The sequence below is a fragment of the Condylura cristata genome, unplaced genomic scaffold, assembly GCF_000260355.1.
Source record: "Condylura cristata isolate star-nosed mole 26May11 unplaced genomic scaffold, ConCri1.0 scaffold00001, whole genome shotgun sequence".
Lineage (NCBI taxonomy): Eukaryota > Metazoa > Chordata > Mammalia > Eulipotyphla > Talpidae > Condylura > Condylura cristata.
Window position 1 is genome coordinate 79,095,396 of NW_004567102.1, and position 12,298 is coordinate 79,107,693.

The 12,298-nt window shown below is 43.7% G+C and overlaps 1 protein-coding gene across 2 annotated transcripts in view; it reads left to right on the forward strand.

Moving 5' to 3' along the window:
* The first annotated feature begins 6 nt into the window (after positions 1-6).
* Positions 7-12,298, forward strand: part of SASH1 (SAM and SH3 domain containing 1) — a 178,930-nt gene continuing 166,638 nt past the window's right edge. Inside the window, exon 1 of one of the 2 annotated variants that reach the window (XM_004673924.2) lies at positions 7-97. In XM_004673924.2, the coding sequence (XP_004673981.1) occupies positions 86-97 (12 nt within the window). In that variant the 5' untranslated portion in view covers positions 7-85. The remainder of the gene's footprint in view (positions 98-12,298) is intronic. The other variant, XM_012722323.1, reaches the window with a different exon arrangement.

Here is a 12,298-nt window from a genome sequence, read left to right on the forward strand (position 1 = left end):
GCCGGAGCCCGAGCCCGGAGCCGCGCCGGAGCGCGAGGTGGGCGCGGGCCTGCCGGAGGCGTTCTCCCGGCTCTGGACCGACGTGATGGGCATCCTGGTGAGTTACCTGGCGCGGGGCGGGCGCGGGCAGGGCGGGTCGCCCCCGGGCCACCCGGGCTTCCCGAGCGCGCGCCGCTTTGGCTAGCCCGCACGCCGGAGTGGTCCTGCTCTGGCTGTGGTTCTCAGTGGGTTAAGCGCACACCGTATAGGATTTCAGTCCCTAATTAAAAAATAACCCGCCCCGGAGCACTTCAAAGATATTTTTTCAACAGTCGGGTGGGATATTCAACAGTTGAATCTGGGACACCTGCTGAGGAGTTGGGGTGGAAAAAGCTGGAAAGAGGCCTTCAAACAACTGATGTAAATAAGTAGTATTTGGCTCAAGTACGCTCACAGTTGGATTTGGGAAGGGGCTGACGTTCTGGATGTTTAGCTCTTCATTTGTTGTCTGACCGCGAGAGAAAAACAACTATTTCCTTGGCCAGCGCCGCCCCACAGTTTACTCAGTCTGTTTGCTTGCACTTCTTCAATTTGTAGATTCACAGAGTATTTGTTGTTATACTTCGGGGCGAAAAACAATAGGACTTATTTTGTGAAATCTGTATTGTCATGTAGTTTGAAGCGCCCAGTAACGTTGTAAAGCCGCCCATGGACTTGGCATAATTTCCGAAAAAGAGTTTTTAGGTGTAGAGGGTGAGGCTTTAATTTACTCAGGATTTAGTGCTTGGGGGCATTCATAGATTTGCGGTGGCGGAGCCCTAGGTTGGCAGGTAGACTGGAATCAGGGCTCCGGGGGATGACAGTTAGACATCATAATCCACAAAAAAATGTCAGTTTTAATCTGAAGATTTGAAATTGGCAGATGCTGAGGTCATTGGTTAGGGCTCTAGGTTAACTCTGGGACCTTTCATTCTCCTCATGGAAGGTGCAGTTCATAGAAAGAAACTAGTTGGGAATGATGAACACTCCAATTAATCTGCCGGGCTTTGGAGTGAATTCACCTGGAACAGGTGCCAGAACCCCCTTCACTGGCTTCCAGAACTTGGCCAAGGTGTTCAGCTCCTATGATGTCCAGGAGCGGCAAAGAAGACTTACTTTTTAGGTTTTCTGAGATTTAGCTAAGTTGATGTATATGCAGCACTCATTATACTGTCTGGTGTATAGTAGGTGCTCAATAAATGATAACTCTCCTGGAAATTGTTAGTCTCATCTTTCCAGACATCCAGTTGCATTTTCAGTTTTCCAGTTTTCTGGTTTCCATCATTATTTATGATTATTCCCATCCAGAGAAGCCAGGGAAGGTTGGCAAATATTTCAGTACGTCGCCAGGATTTTAAATATGTGTGTGTGTGTGTGTATAAAAAAGGAGTATTAATATATGTATATATTAATATAAGTACTAAATATCTACTTAAGACCTCCCCCATCTTTGCATTTTCTGACCATTATTCAGGAATATGTTCCTTCAGTAAAATTCCAGAAACCCAATGACTGTTTCATGCAGGAAGTTCATCTTGTTATTTTTTTGCTTAGATCTGCTCTGTAAGTTTTCAGTCACTGAGAGAACTGGCTTGTGAACATCACATTGCATCTCTTACTAGAACTTTGCAGGGGCTCACTTAAAGGGAAGTGAGGGGATAAAAGAGGAGGAATGTCAGGAGGTCCTTTTGGAGATTTGCTTTCCCCTTCCTGGCAGATTCCAGCCATATTGGGTCAGTTGTAGCTGAGTCAGAAGCTGGGGTGGGGCTGGGGAAGCTCAAACCTGTTACTCAAAGGGCAGATTCAAGAGCAAGGAAAATGTGTACTTACAAAACCACCATGAAGATGGGAAAGAACATCAAGTTTGTCCCAAACACCTTATGTGGGTGCGTGTTCTCCACCTTAGACTGTCTAAATTTTCCTTTGGGCTAAACTTGGACCTCAAGATTGTTCCTCTGAAATATAGGTGAAGACATGAGTTACCTCTCCTCTGTAGGCCTCCTGTAGCCAGTCCCCAGGATAGAAGGAAGAGTCTTCATTCTGCTGTTAGAAAACTGCCCTCCAGTGTCTACGAGAAATTGCATCTGTAGGGAAATAGGACAAGACACAAAATGGATTGTTACCTCTCTGTTCTGCAATAAAACACTCTGTTTCCTTCAGATTGTATTTAAAGTTTCCTTCAGATTATATTTAAAACAAGGAAGTTTGCATTCATGTCAGCCTCTGAGGTGGCTCAACTAGGTATAGATGGCACCTATACCTTGGTGGTGATGTCAGACTGCACCCTGTTGTCATTCCTGACCAGTGATCAGCTCGGTGCCAAGAAACTGCAGGGTTAGACGTCCCAGATCAACATAGTAGAAATTCAGTTATGTCCGGTATTTGGGCAAAATGCTGTTTGGAAGATTTTTTTTTTTTTTTCAAGTACTGAGCTTTTGAGGGGAGTAGATGCAGTGGGGAATTACACATCCAAACATTCTTAACAGAGTTCAGGAAGGAAGGGCTGGTTTTATTTTCCAGATTCTTTCTTTGAGTGTAAACATCAAACCTCAAAGTGTGAGCGTAAAACCGTTTAGGTGAACTAACAGGTTTTCCAAGGCTGCACAGAATGGGGAGCACAGTGAGAGGCAAGGGGGTACCCATCCCCTGGAGAGTTTGTTGGTTCTAATCCCGGGGAGGGTGGAGCCACCGAGGCATAGATCTCCGTAAATAGGGAATGGTTGTTGAGTCTATTAGGGCACATTTGCATTTAAATTAATTCAGTCTTAGCATGGTTCAACACCAACTAGTTGCTTTTAGATTGTTAACAAAATGCTTATTTAGAGAAGAAATAATAGTATAATTTGTGGCAGGCAAATGTTTGAGCCATGCTAGAATAAATAAATGCTAATATGTGAATATGTAGATATAAAATTAAGAAAGTGAACTTACAAAAAAGCTGTCTAGTGCCTAGAGGGCAGGGTTAGTGTTTTACTCATTTTTTTTTTGTCTCCAGTGCCTGGGGTTTATTGGGCTCTGAGAACATGGTTTTATTGAATGAAAAAAGAAAAAAGTATGTACTTTTTAAATGCAGGAGCCACATCAAAACACTCCTCTGTAAAGATTCGTGTGCCTTTTATAATGGGGTGCATTTATGAAGACATTAATAAATTCTGCTCATGCTGAAGCTCCTACTTGGGCAATTTCATCATCATGCAAACTAAAATTCTGGCACTTACTGTGGAAATAGTAATGGTAAATTGCGAAATGTTTGTAAACCCAGAGCAATTAAACCATGGTGTTCTTTTGTGAAATGTGTGGTTCTGTTCTCAACGCTGCATCCTGTAGTCTGCCTACAACTTCAAAGTTTATCACCTTTCACGATGACATGCTTAGCCTTCTCAGAAGCACAAAATGACTTAGAATCCTGCGGGATTTCACTTTCTTGTTTTTATTCCTGTTGCAGACACAACATTCCCTCCCCCGCCTCCCCCTCTTTTTTTTGGGTGGGAGAGAGTTTTTTTTTTAAGAGTCAGAATTACTGCGATAATTAGATAGGAATACATATAAGTGATCATTTTTTCAACACCGAGTGATCAGTTGGTAAGTTTTGACTGTTCTAAAGTTTTTCCTCCAGAATTTGGTTATTTTTTAAGAATGAGTCAGGCCTGTAAAGCTACTTGGGAAAGGAGAGGTAGGGAGTTAGTAAATGCCTATTGTCTGCCAGATCCAGCAAGATGCACCTCCCCCAAACCTTAAATTTCCTCTGTTCCTACTGTATCCACCCATTTCCTAGCAATGCTTAGAAAACGTGCTTTGTATGAAGACACTCCGTCTGCCCCTACTCTGGTTTCTAAGCAGGACTACAGAAAAGTATGAAGTTTCACAAAGGTGTTACATTTATCTTATTTGGCTATTTGCTGAAGTCTAGTGTTAAAAAAAAAAACAAAAACAAAAAACACAACCTTTTGTAGTTTTTGGCAGGGGGAGGGGGTGAGGGAGGGGAGTTGTTAAGGAGATCCCTAGGGTGCTTTTACAATGGAAACTCCTTGGAAAGCAGTACTCAGCATATTCCTTGAGAGGCTCCCTTAAAGCCCATCAGCTAATGACTTAATTTTAGGTCTTGGAATTCAAGTCAGCCCCAGTTTGCAATAGTCTGACTTCATCTTAACGTGGCATGTGGTGTTTGCCAACTGAAGGCCGCTTGGCCTTTTGTACATGGAGAGGTTGCAGGGTGATGCAGCAGGAGGGACCAAAGAGAACTTGGAAGTGAGCCCTCCAGTCCCTGCATTAAAGAGGAGGCCCAAGGTCACAGCGTAGGAGCAACATGCAGTCCTCCTGTTTTCCTGGTCCCTGCCAAAGACAAGTCTTCCTAAGTCTGCAGGCACGTGTGTAACCATACCCTCTGCTGTCTAGAGAACCCCGGACTAAAGCAACCTCTGACGCACCCTCGTCTCCCTTACTTCATTTGCCATTCTCTGCTTTCTTCCCCATCACCCCAGTTTCCATTGCTTATTGCAACTTCTGGGGATAGAAAGCAGTTCCCTGGCCCTCCCTGATGGTGCAAGGGGTTAAAGCACAGCACTATGAAGCTCTCCACAGCCACTGCACCAGTTCAATCCCTGGCCAAGGGGCTGACCCACATGGTGCAGCAGACCTCTCCTGACCTGCCTGCTGCTCCCCTCAGCAGTGTGTTTCAGTCAGTCAGCCTGTTCTGCTCCCCATTCTGTCTGTGGTGAACCCCTCTCACCCCCACACCTCTGGCCTGTACCCTAATAAATCTTAAAAAAGAAAGAAAGCAGTTCCCTGGCAGGAGTGCCCTGGGTTGTTTGCTGGCTGGGCTATCATACTTGGTCTTCTCACTGACACCAGTGTTAACTGTCCTTTTATAGTGTCGTGGTAAATATGTGTGTCCTAAATCACACAGAGGCTAAATGGAGGAATAGGGATTTCACCACTTGTTATTGCCCTGAAATGTACTCATTGCAGTTTTCCAATTCATTCTTTCCTATATCTATTGAGATACTCATTGACTGTCAATCTTGTTGCTTTAACTATTGAGCTAAATATCTGTTTGAGGTATAGCAGGACACATGCCTCTGGCTTCCAGAAAGGCATAGTATTAACGGGAAAAACAGCAACAGTCCCACCATCTTTACTGTAAATACCAACCCAGTGGTGTGGGGTACACAGCACTCCAGAGTGGCTGGAACGGCAGGGCAAGGGGAGCTTAGAGCCACGGAGGAGTGCTGGGAAGCTGGACCCAAACAAGTGCCCTTAGATTTGGGCACTGGCAGTAAGTAGGATTTCTCAGCGGTGTGTCCCAGTGAGGAACACTGGAGGTTAGTGAGGAAGGGCTTTCTGGGCAGAGTCAAGTGGAACAAAGATGGGAGAGCTAAGAGCACTCTGGGGGTCCAGGCCTCCAGCGCCGAGGTCTTATGAAACGGTGGCAGGGTTTTCCAAATCGCATGTAACATGATCACTTCTGTGTTTTCTGGTGCTGGGTTTGCAAGGGCTGTGGATGAAAAAGACTACTTGAGTGACCCAGGCAAGAGAAAATGAGAGCCTGCCCTACATGCTTATGAAACTTTCAGTGATCTGTCATGAGTGACACTTTATAAATATCTGCGTGCTTTCTTTTGATCATTCTTTTAAGCTCAAGATTTGGCTAGGTTAATTGCAAGAGATTTTATATGTCTTATAATTATGTTATATATTAGAAAGAACATTTAAAGAAAATATCTAGCTGTAAATATATGTATATGTATCTATCTGTCTCTATATTGGGGTTAAAAAGGAATAATTGTCTAAAACAAGCATGCACATATACTACAACAAAATGATTTTTATTTTTAAAAATTTTAAAGATTGATTTATTTATGCATACAAGAACTGGGGTACAGACCCAGAGTTATGGGAGTGAAAGGATTCACCAGAAACAGAGCAGGGAGCCGAACAAGCAAACTGACTGAAATACATTGCTGAGGGGAGCAGCGGACGGGACAGGTCTGCTGCGCCATGTGGGTCACCTCCCTGGCTGGAGATCCAACTCATGCTGCAGTTGCCTGGTGATAGCATCATAGTGCTGAGACTTAACTCCTTGTGCCCCAGGGAGAGCCCCAAAATGGTTTTTTATTTTATCTTTCAAAAGCTGATTCCAGAGACAGTGAAGTCGAGGGACACAGTCAAGTAAAATGATTCATAAGCAAATCTGAAGCTCCATTTTACAGAGTACATAGAGCGTAACTTATAACTGGGGTTTTATCTAATGCATTCTTTTTTAGACTGCTTTCTGCTTCAGGCATAAACATTTAACCTCACTGTGATATAAGGGGTGCTTACCTGCTGCATGTCAGAAAAACAGTGAGCTTAAAGATGGCAGTTAAGATACTGAGAAATAACTATACTGTTTAATGCCAGTGAGTCTGGACGAAGGCTAAGGCGGTAAGAATTAACCAAACCTTCGAGTAATTCTGAGGTAGAATCTTTGTGACCACATGGGTTTGTCGTTTTTCAGATGGCATGCTCATTTATTACTTTAGTTTTGTTAATAAGACCGGGAAGTGAAGGGGCCCGTTCCTCATTAACTCTGCTCCTAACCAGCTGTCTCCTGTCCCTTCTTTTGTTCCGTAGCACATTTCACTGCGTAGCATTCATTCTTTATGAGGTGAGGTGCTTCCTAGAGATAACCTATTTTTTGTATCTTTTCTTGCCTGTCCAATCATGTGATGCAGATGACATCATCATGGAGACTGAGTCCTGGGCATATGGTACCTCTGAGACTGAGAGACAAAAGCTTGTGATAATGGGGTAGCTTTTCTCAGTGTAACCAGTATTTTTTTTTTACTTTTTTCTCTTCTGAAGAGATCTGTTGTCTCTCGCCTTTCTAAGGGGTGGGTGAGAATTTCTAGTGCTTCTCCTGAGACTTGTTCTGTGTGTCCACTTTGTTGGGGTATCTGTTATGCAGATTTGTCTCAGAGGAGATTCTGGTGCATCCAGTTTGCTAGCTTGGTGTAGCAGAGAGGAGGGCAAGGGGGGAAGCCAAGTCCCTGCTTACTCAGTGCTGTTGTGGTGGCTTCATTCTCTTCCCTGGCAGATGATGATGGAATTGAAGATGAAAGGAAGACAGATGCATAGAATTATAATTTTAACCGAAAGTGCCAGTGAGGAACAAAATTAAAAAGCTTTGTATGTGTTCTTATCCCTAGTTACTTTATGAATGCATCTGAGTTGGTTTTTTTCGGTCTTTACATATTTGCCTAGTTTTTATTTCCAACCATATTCTTTTTCAGTGAGTTTATATATATATATATATATGATTTTGGGGGTCTTTTAAATTTCTTATTTATTTATTTTTTAAGGATTTATTTATGCATCCAGAATGGGGGTACAGGCCAGAGGTGCAGGGGCAGTGAGAGGATGCACTAGAGACAGAGTGGGGATCAGAACAGGTAGAGCTACTGAAATACACTGCTGAGGGGAGCAGCGGGCAGGTCAGGGTCTCCTCCAGGGCGGGGATCGAACCAACCCTGAAGCAACTGCAGCCAGCTTGCAGTGCTGCGTCCTAACCCGTTGCGCCACCAGAAAGGACCCAAGTGATAATTTTTCTTTAAAGCTTCCTATTTCCATTTTAAAACAAGGTTCGTAAATGTGAACTTTTGTCAATTTACTTTCATTATTTGTAACAAATGCAAATCTATCGAGTGTGCTAAGTTACTTTGGTGGCTACTGTGTTTTGTATTGTTTTAACCAGGACCAATAAATTTCCCCTAGTTTTTGTGGACACTGGCTGGGTAGCCCACAGATTTAACAGTTCTGCTTACCTAGAGGTCGTGTCAAATTCCCCAGGGTAAAGGCTCACTTCCACAAGATTACCTCAACTTCAGATGCCACTTGAGGGCCAGGTTTCCTGTGTCGCTGATTAAGTGGTTATAAATCGAATCAAAGCTAAAAAGGTCCACATGACCCTTTTCTTTCTTCAGATATAATTAGTATGTTAAGAGCACTCCAGCGCTCAGACACCCATTTCCTTACTTGACCACCCAGTTCACTTCATAGACTATTGATTGGCCCTCCCTGGTGGCTCAAAGGGTTAGGACACAGCACTGCAAGCTGGTGGCAGCTGCTTCGGTGTGAGTTCGATCCCCGGCCCCAGAGGTGACCCACATGGCGCCACAGACCTCCCCTGACCCGCCTGGTGCTCCCCCGCCACCCCACCTTCATCAGTCTGCCTGTTCTGCTCCCCACTCTGTCTCTGATGAAGCCTCTCACTGCTCCTGCACCTCTGGCTTATATCCCAGTTCTGTATGAATAAATAAGTATATCTTTTTTTAAAAAAGAAAATACTCTTAAAAAAATAGACTATTGATTTTTTTTTAGAAAAGACTATAGCTGCACAGCAGCCAGACAGCAGAGACACACGGGACAGGTATGTGGGAAGTGTGTGCTCTTCCATGCCACTACTGGGCACACCATTCGCCCTGAATCTCACATGTTCACCAACCTGGAAGCTTTCTGAACCTCATTCTTTTGGGGTTTTATGGAGGCTTCATTACATAGGCATGACTGAGTAAGATATTGGCTGTTGGTGTTTGAACCCAATTCCTAGTACCTCTTCTCTCCTCTGAGTTAATTTTTGGGGAGCGGGTGAGACCAAAAGTTGTTGAACTTTAATCTATTGCTCTTTTGGTGACCATTCCCACCACGAGGCTTTCCAGAGTCCCACTCGAGTCACTTCACCAGCACAAACTCTGGTGTGCTCCAAAGGGCTCCTGATGACCAAAAACACTCTTACTCCTCAGAAATTGGGGGGGGGATAGCAATTGGGAGGGTTGGATGGTGGTTGGAGCTCTGTGCCAGGAACAGGGTAAAGGCCAAGGCATGAGTTTCTCCTTATAAGTCACAGTGTCATTGTGGGGTCTTCACCAAAGAGAAGGGCTATGCGTGTGGAGAGTGGGAGGTGTATGACAAGTCACTGCACACTCTCCTCAATTTTGCTGTTTAACAAAAAGAATAATCATAAAAAAATATTGTTTTAAATCAGCAGAGCAGCAACTTTAGACGGTGAGGTAAGACATTTTGAAACAAAAAGATAAACCTTTCAGAAAAATGAAAGGTCTTTTTTTTTTTTAAGATTTATTTATTCATGCATACGGAACTGGGGTACAGGCCAGAGATGCAGAGGGTGAGAGGATTTACCATAGACAGAGTGGGGAGCAGAACCTGCAGATCGATGAAGTATACTGCTGAGGGGAGCAGCGGGAGGGTCAGGAGAGGTCTGCTGCGCCATGTGGGTCACCCACAGGACTAAGGATGGAACTTTCACTGAAGCCACTAACCCATTGCATCACCAGGGAGGGGCCGAAAGGCCTTTTTTAATGATAGGTAAGAGTAAAAGAAGTAGTTCAATACTGTTTGGATTCGATTACTGGCTTATCCGGAGGGCATGTGACTTGGGTGAGTCCCTTCACCATTCATTGCCTCAGTTTGCATATCTGTAAAATGAAGGTGATAGCTGCAGTGTGTTCTGATGAGACTAACTGGATCCCCAGACTAGGGCAGAGTAGATGGCAGGAAAATCATAACGTTCGTGAGTAACTATTAATAGCTGAGTCCCCTGAAGAAGGAATTGAATTGATCTCCTTCATTTTCATTCTTACATGGAGAGACAAACTGAGTCTGTATGTTCAGTTTAGAATTGAATTTAACTACTGAGTTAAATTTTGGTCAAATGGGCTTTATAATATGTATAATGTAAAAATAAATGCATAAATTGTTTTAAAGTATTATCCTTCTGGTTACATATTAGAAAATGGATACTTAAAATATATTCTGTACTTCGGAGAGAATGTGCAAAACTTGTGCCTAGGCGGGATTCCTGGAGGCAAGAAGATATCTGTAATGAAAACACATTTTCTGTTTAAATGGTGTCCAGATTGCTATTTTCAGTTCCCACGACTAAGTAGCATACTTAGAATACATAAGAATTTGTTTTAATAGTTGACTTATTAGAAAGCCTGACTTATGCAAAATATTGAAAGCATCCACTTCATGGATGATTTTATATTTTTGAGTGCTGGACTCCAGTGAAGTACTCTATCTGTTTTCATTATATTGAATTTTGTGTAAAGTGTTTTCCCAGGGTTTTATTGAATTCACTATATTTCTGTCAGGGTGACAGATCATTCTTTTTAAAAAAAAAAAAAAACAACATTTATTTATGCATAGAAGAGCTAGTGTGCAGACCAGAGGTTCAGGGGAGGGGTGACATGATTCACCCGAAACAGAGTGGGGAGCAGAACAGGCTGATTGACTGAAACACACTGCTGAGGGAGCAGCAGGCGAGACAGGAGAGGTCTGCTGTGCCAGGGTGTCACCTCCCTGGCTGGGGATCCAACTTGTGCTGCAGTGGCTGTGGAGAGCTTCATAGAGCTGCAGTTTAACTTGTTGTGCCACCAACGAGGGCCAAAATCATTCATTTTTGCATCTTCTTTTTGAGTCCTCATTCTCATAAACAAGGGTTATGAAAATATCACATGGTCGCATCTCCTTCCGAGCCCAACGTCACCTGCAAACACAGGTCCAGGCGAATACGGTAGGAAATGATGTTCACTGTATTTGAGGAAAAGTAAACTTGGAATGAATAACTTGCCTCTTCCATAACTTTATGGGGTGGAGAGGGGACCACATTATCCATCTAAAGAAAGCCTGGAGTAACTTTACATTTTGGGGGAAAACCTGTAAAGACCATAAACATGTTACTCTGGAAAGAAGAAACATTTCATTTTCAAAAGCAATCCATTTTTAGCATGAATTGCAGTTTTTTTTTTTTTTAAGATTTATTTTATTTATGCATATAGAACTGGGCTACAGGCCAGAGGTGTGAGAGTTGAGAGGATTCACCAGACACAGAGTGGGGAGCAAAACCGGCAGATTGACCAAAATACACTGCTGAGGGGAGCAGCAGATGAGACACTGCTGTGCCATGTGGGTCACCTCCCTGGCAGGGGATTGAACTCATGCTGCAGTAGCTGCAGATTGCTTCATAGCGCTACACTTTAATCTGTTGTACCACCAGGGAAGACCCATGAATTGCAGCTTGACAAAAAAGTTTCCACAAAAATACATTAGAACACAGTCCTCTGGTGTAGGGAAGACCATTACTGCCTCCTCAGTGGCCCCTCTGACTTACATAACCGCGGCATCTAGGCGGTATATGATGAAAACACTTCCTAATGCTGGTGGGTGCTGGTGATTTGCCTTGATTAAGGTATTATGAAATTGAACCTCCGTGATGAAGACAGAGTAAATAGGTGTCAAATGACTCATAAATGATACATGAAAGATACAGTAAAATCCTGGTGATGCGACTTCAGCATTAGCAAAGAAACTAGGTACTGTTTCAACAGAACTAAATGTCGGATAGTCACTCCCACATTCTATATCAAAGGATTCTCCTGCCTGTCATGCTACCAAAGGGCCATGCAAGCAGGAGCCTCTGTCCCCAGTGGCGGGATGCTTCCGATGCTTCCAAGGTAGCAGAGCTTCTGTAGAGCAAAGACAGAAGGAATATGCTCCTTAAGGAGCAAGAGATTTCTAGCACCTGCGCACACCTTGGGGTAGGAAGTGCCTCTCTGAGGACAGGACGAAATGTCTCCTGCATCTTTCTGTGCTTCATAGTGACTGTATGTACTTGGCTGGTTTAAGACCCACAAAGCTGCCAGGAACCCAGGCATGTCGGGAGCCATGTAGGAGACCACTTTTCTCGCTGCCTAGGCTTCAACAATTGCTGCTCGGCTTTTTGCCGCCTGCAAATTTAGTTTCTAAGTTCATATTTTTCTGTGAAACAGAAGTGAAACCTGGAAGTTTTATTTTTGCAAAAGTTTTAAAATACCATGTGAAGTTGTGAAGTAGACAAGACCCAGATGCATGTGGGCTGCACTTTTCCTTGAGCAGAGCTGGGGGAGGGGGTGGGAATGGGGTTAAAGGCAGAGAGGGACCTGACCTTCAGTGCTGGGGTTTTGGATGCCACCCAGTATGACAAAGTCTGGATTTGCAGGCCTGACAATGTCAAGGGGATGGAGCTGCATACACGCCTGGTGTCGCACACTCACCAGCTTGCCCTGATCTCTGGAACAGCACCACTTTAGTTCTCATGACTTCTGGTTTGTTCTTCTATTGTGGAAAACAGGAAGGCCTACTCCCACCACATTGGGAAAGGCAGGCCCTCCCATTGTCAAACAAAGAGTTTCTTAAGCTGCCGAATAGTTTGGTTTTAAAATGTTAAGCTTGACTTTAAAAA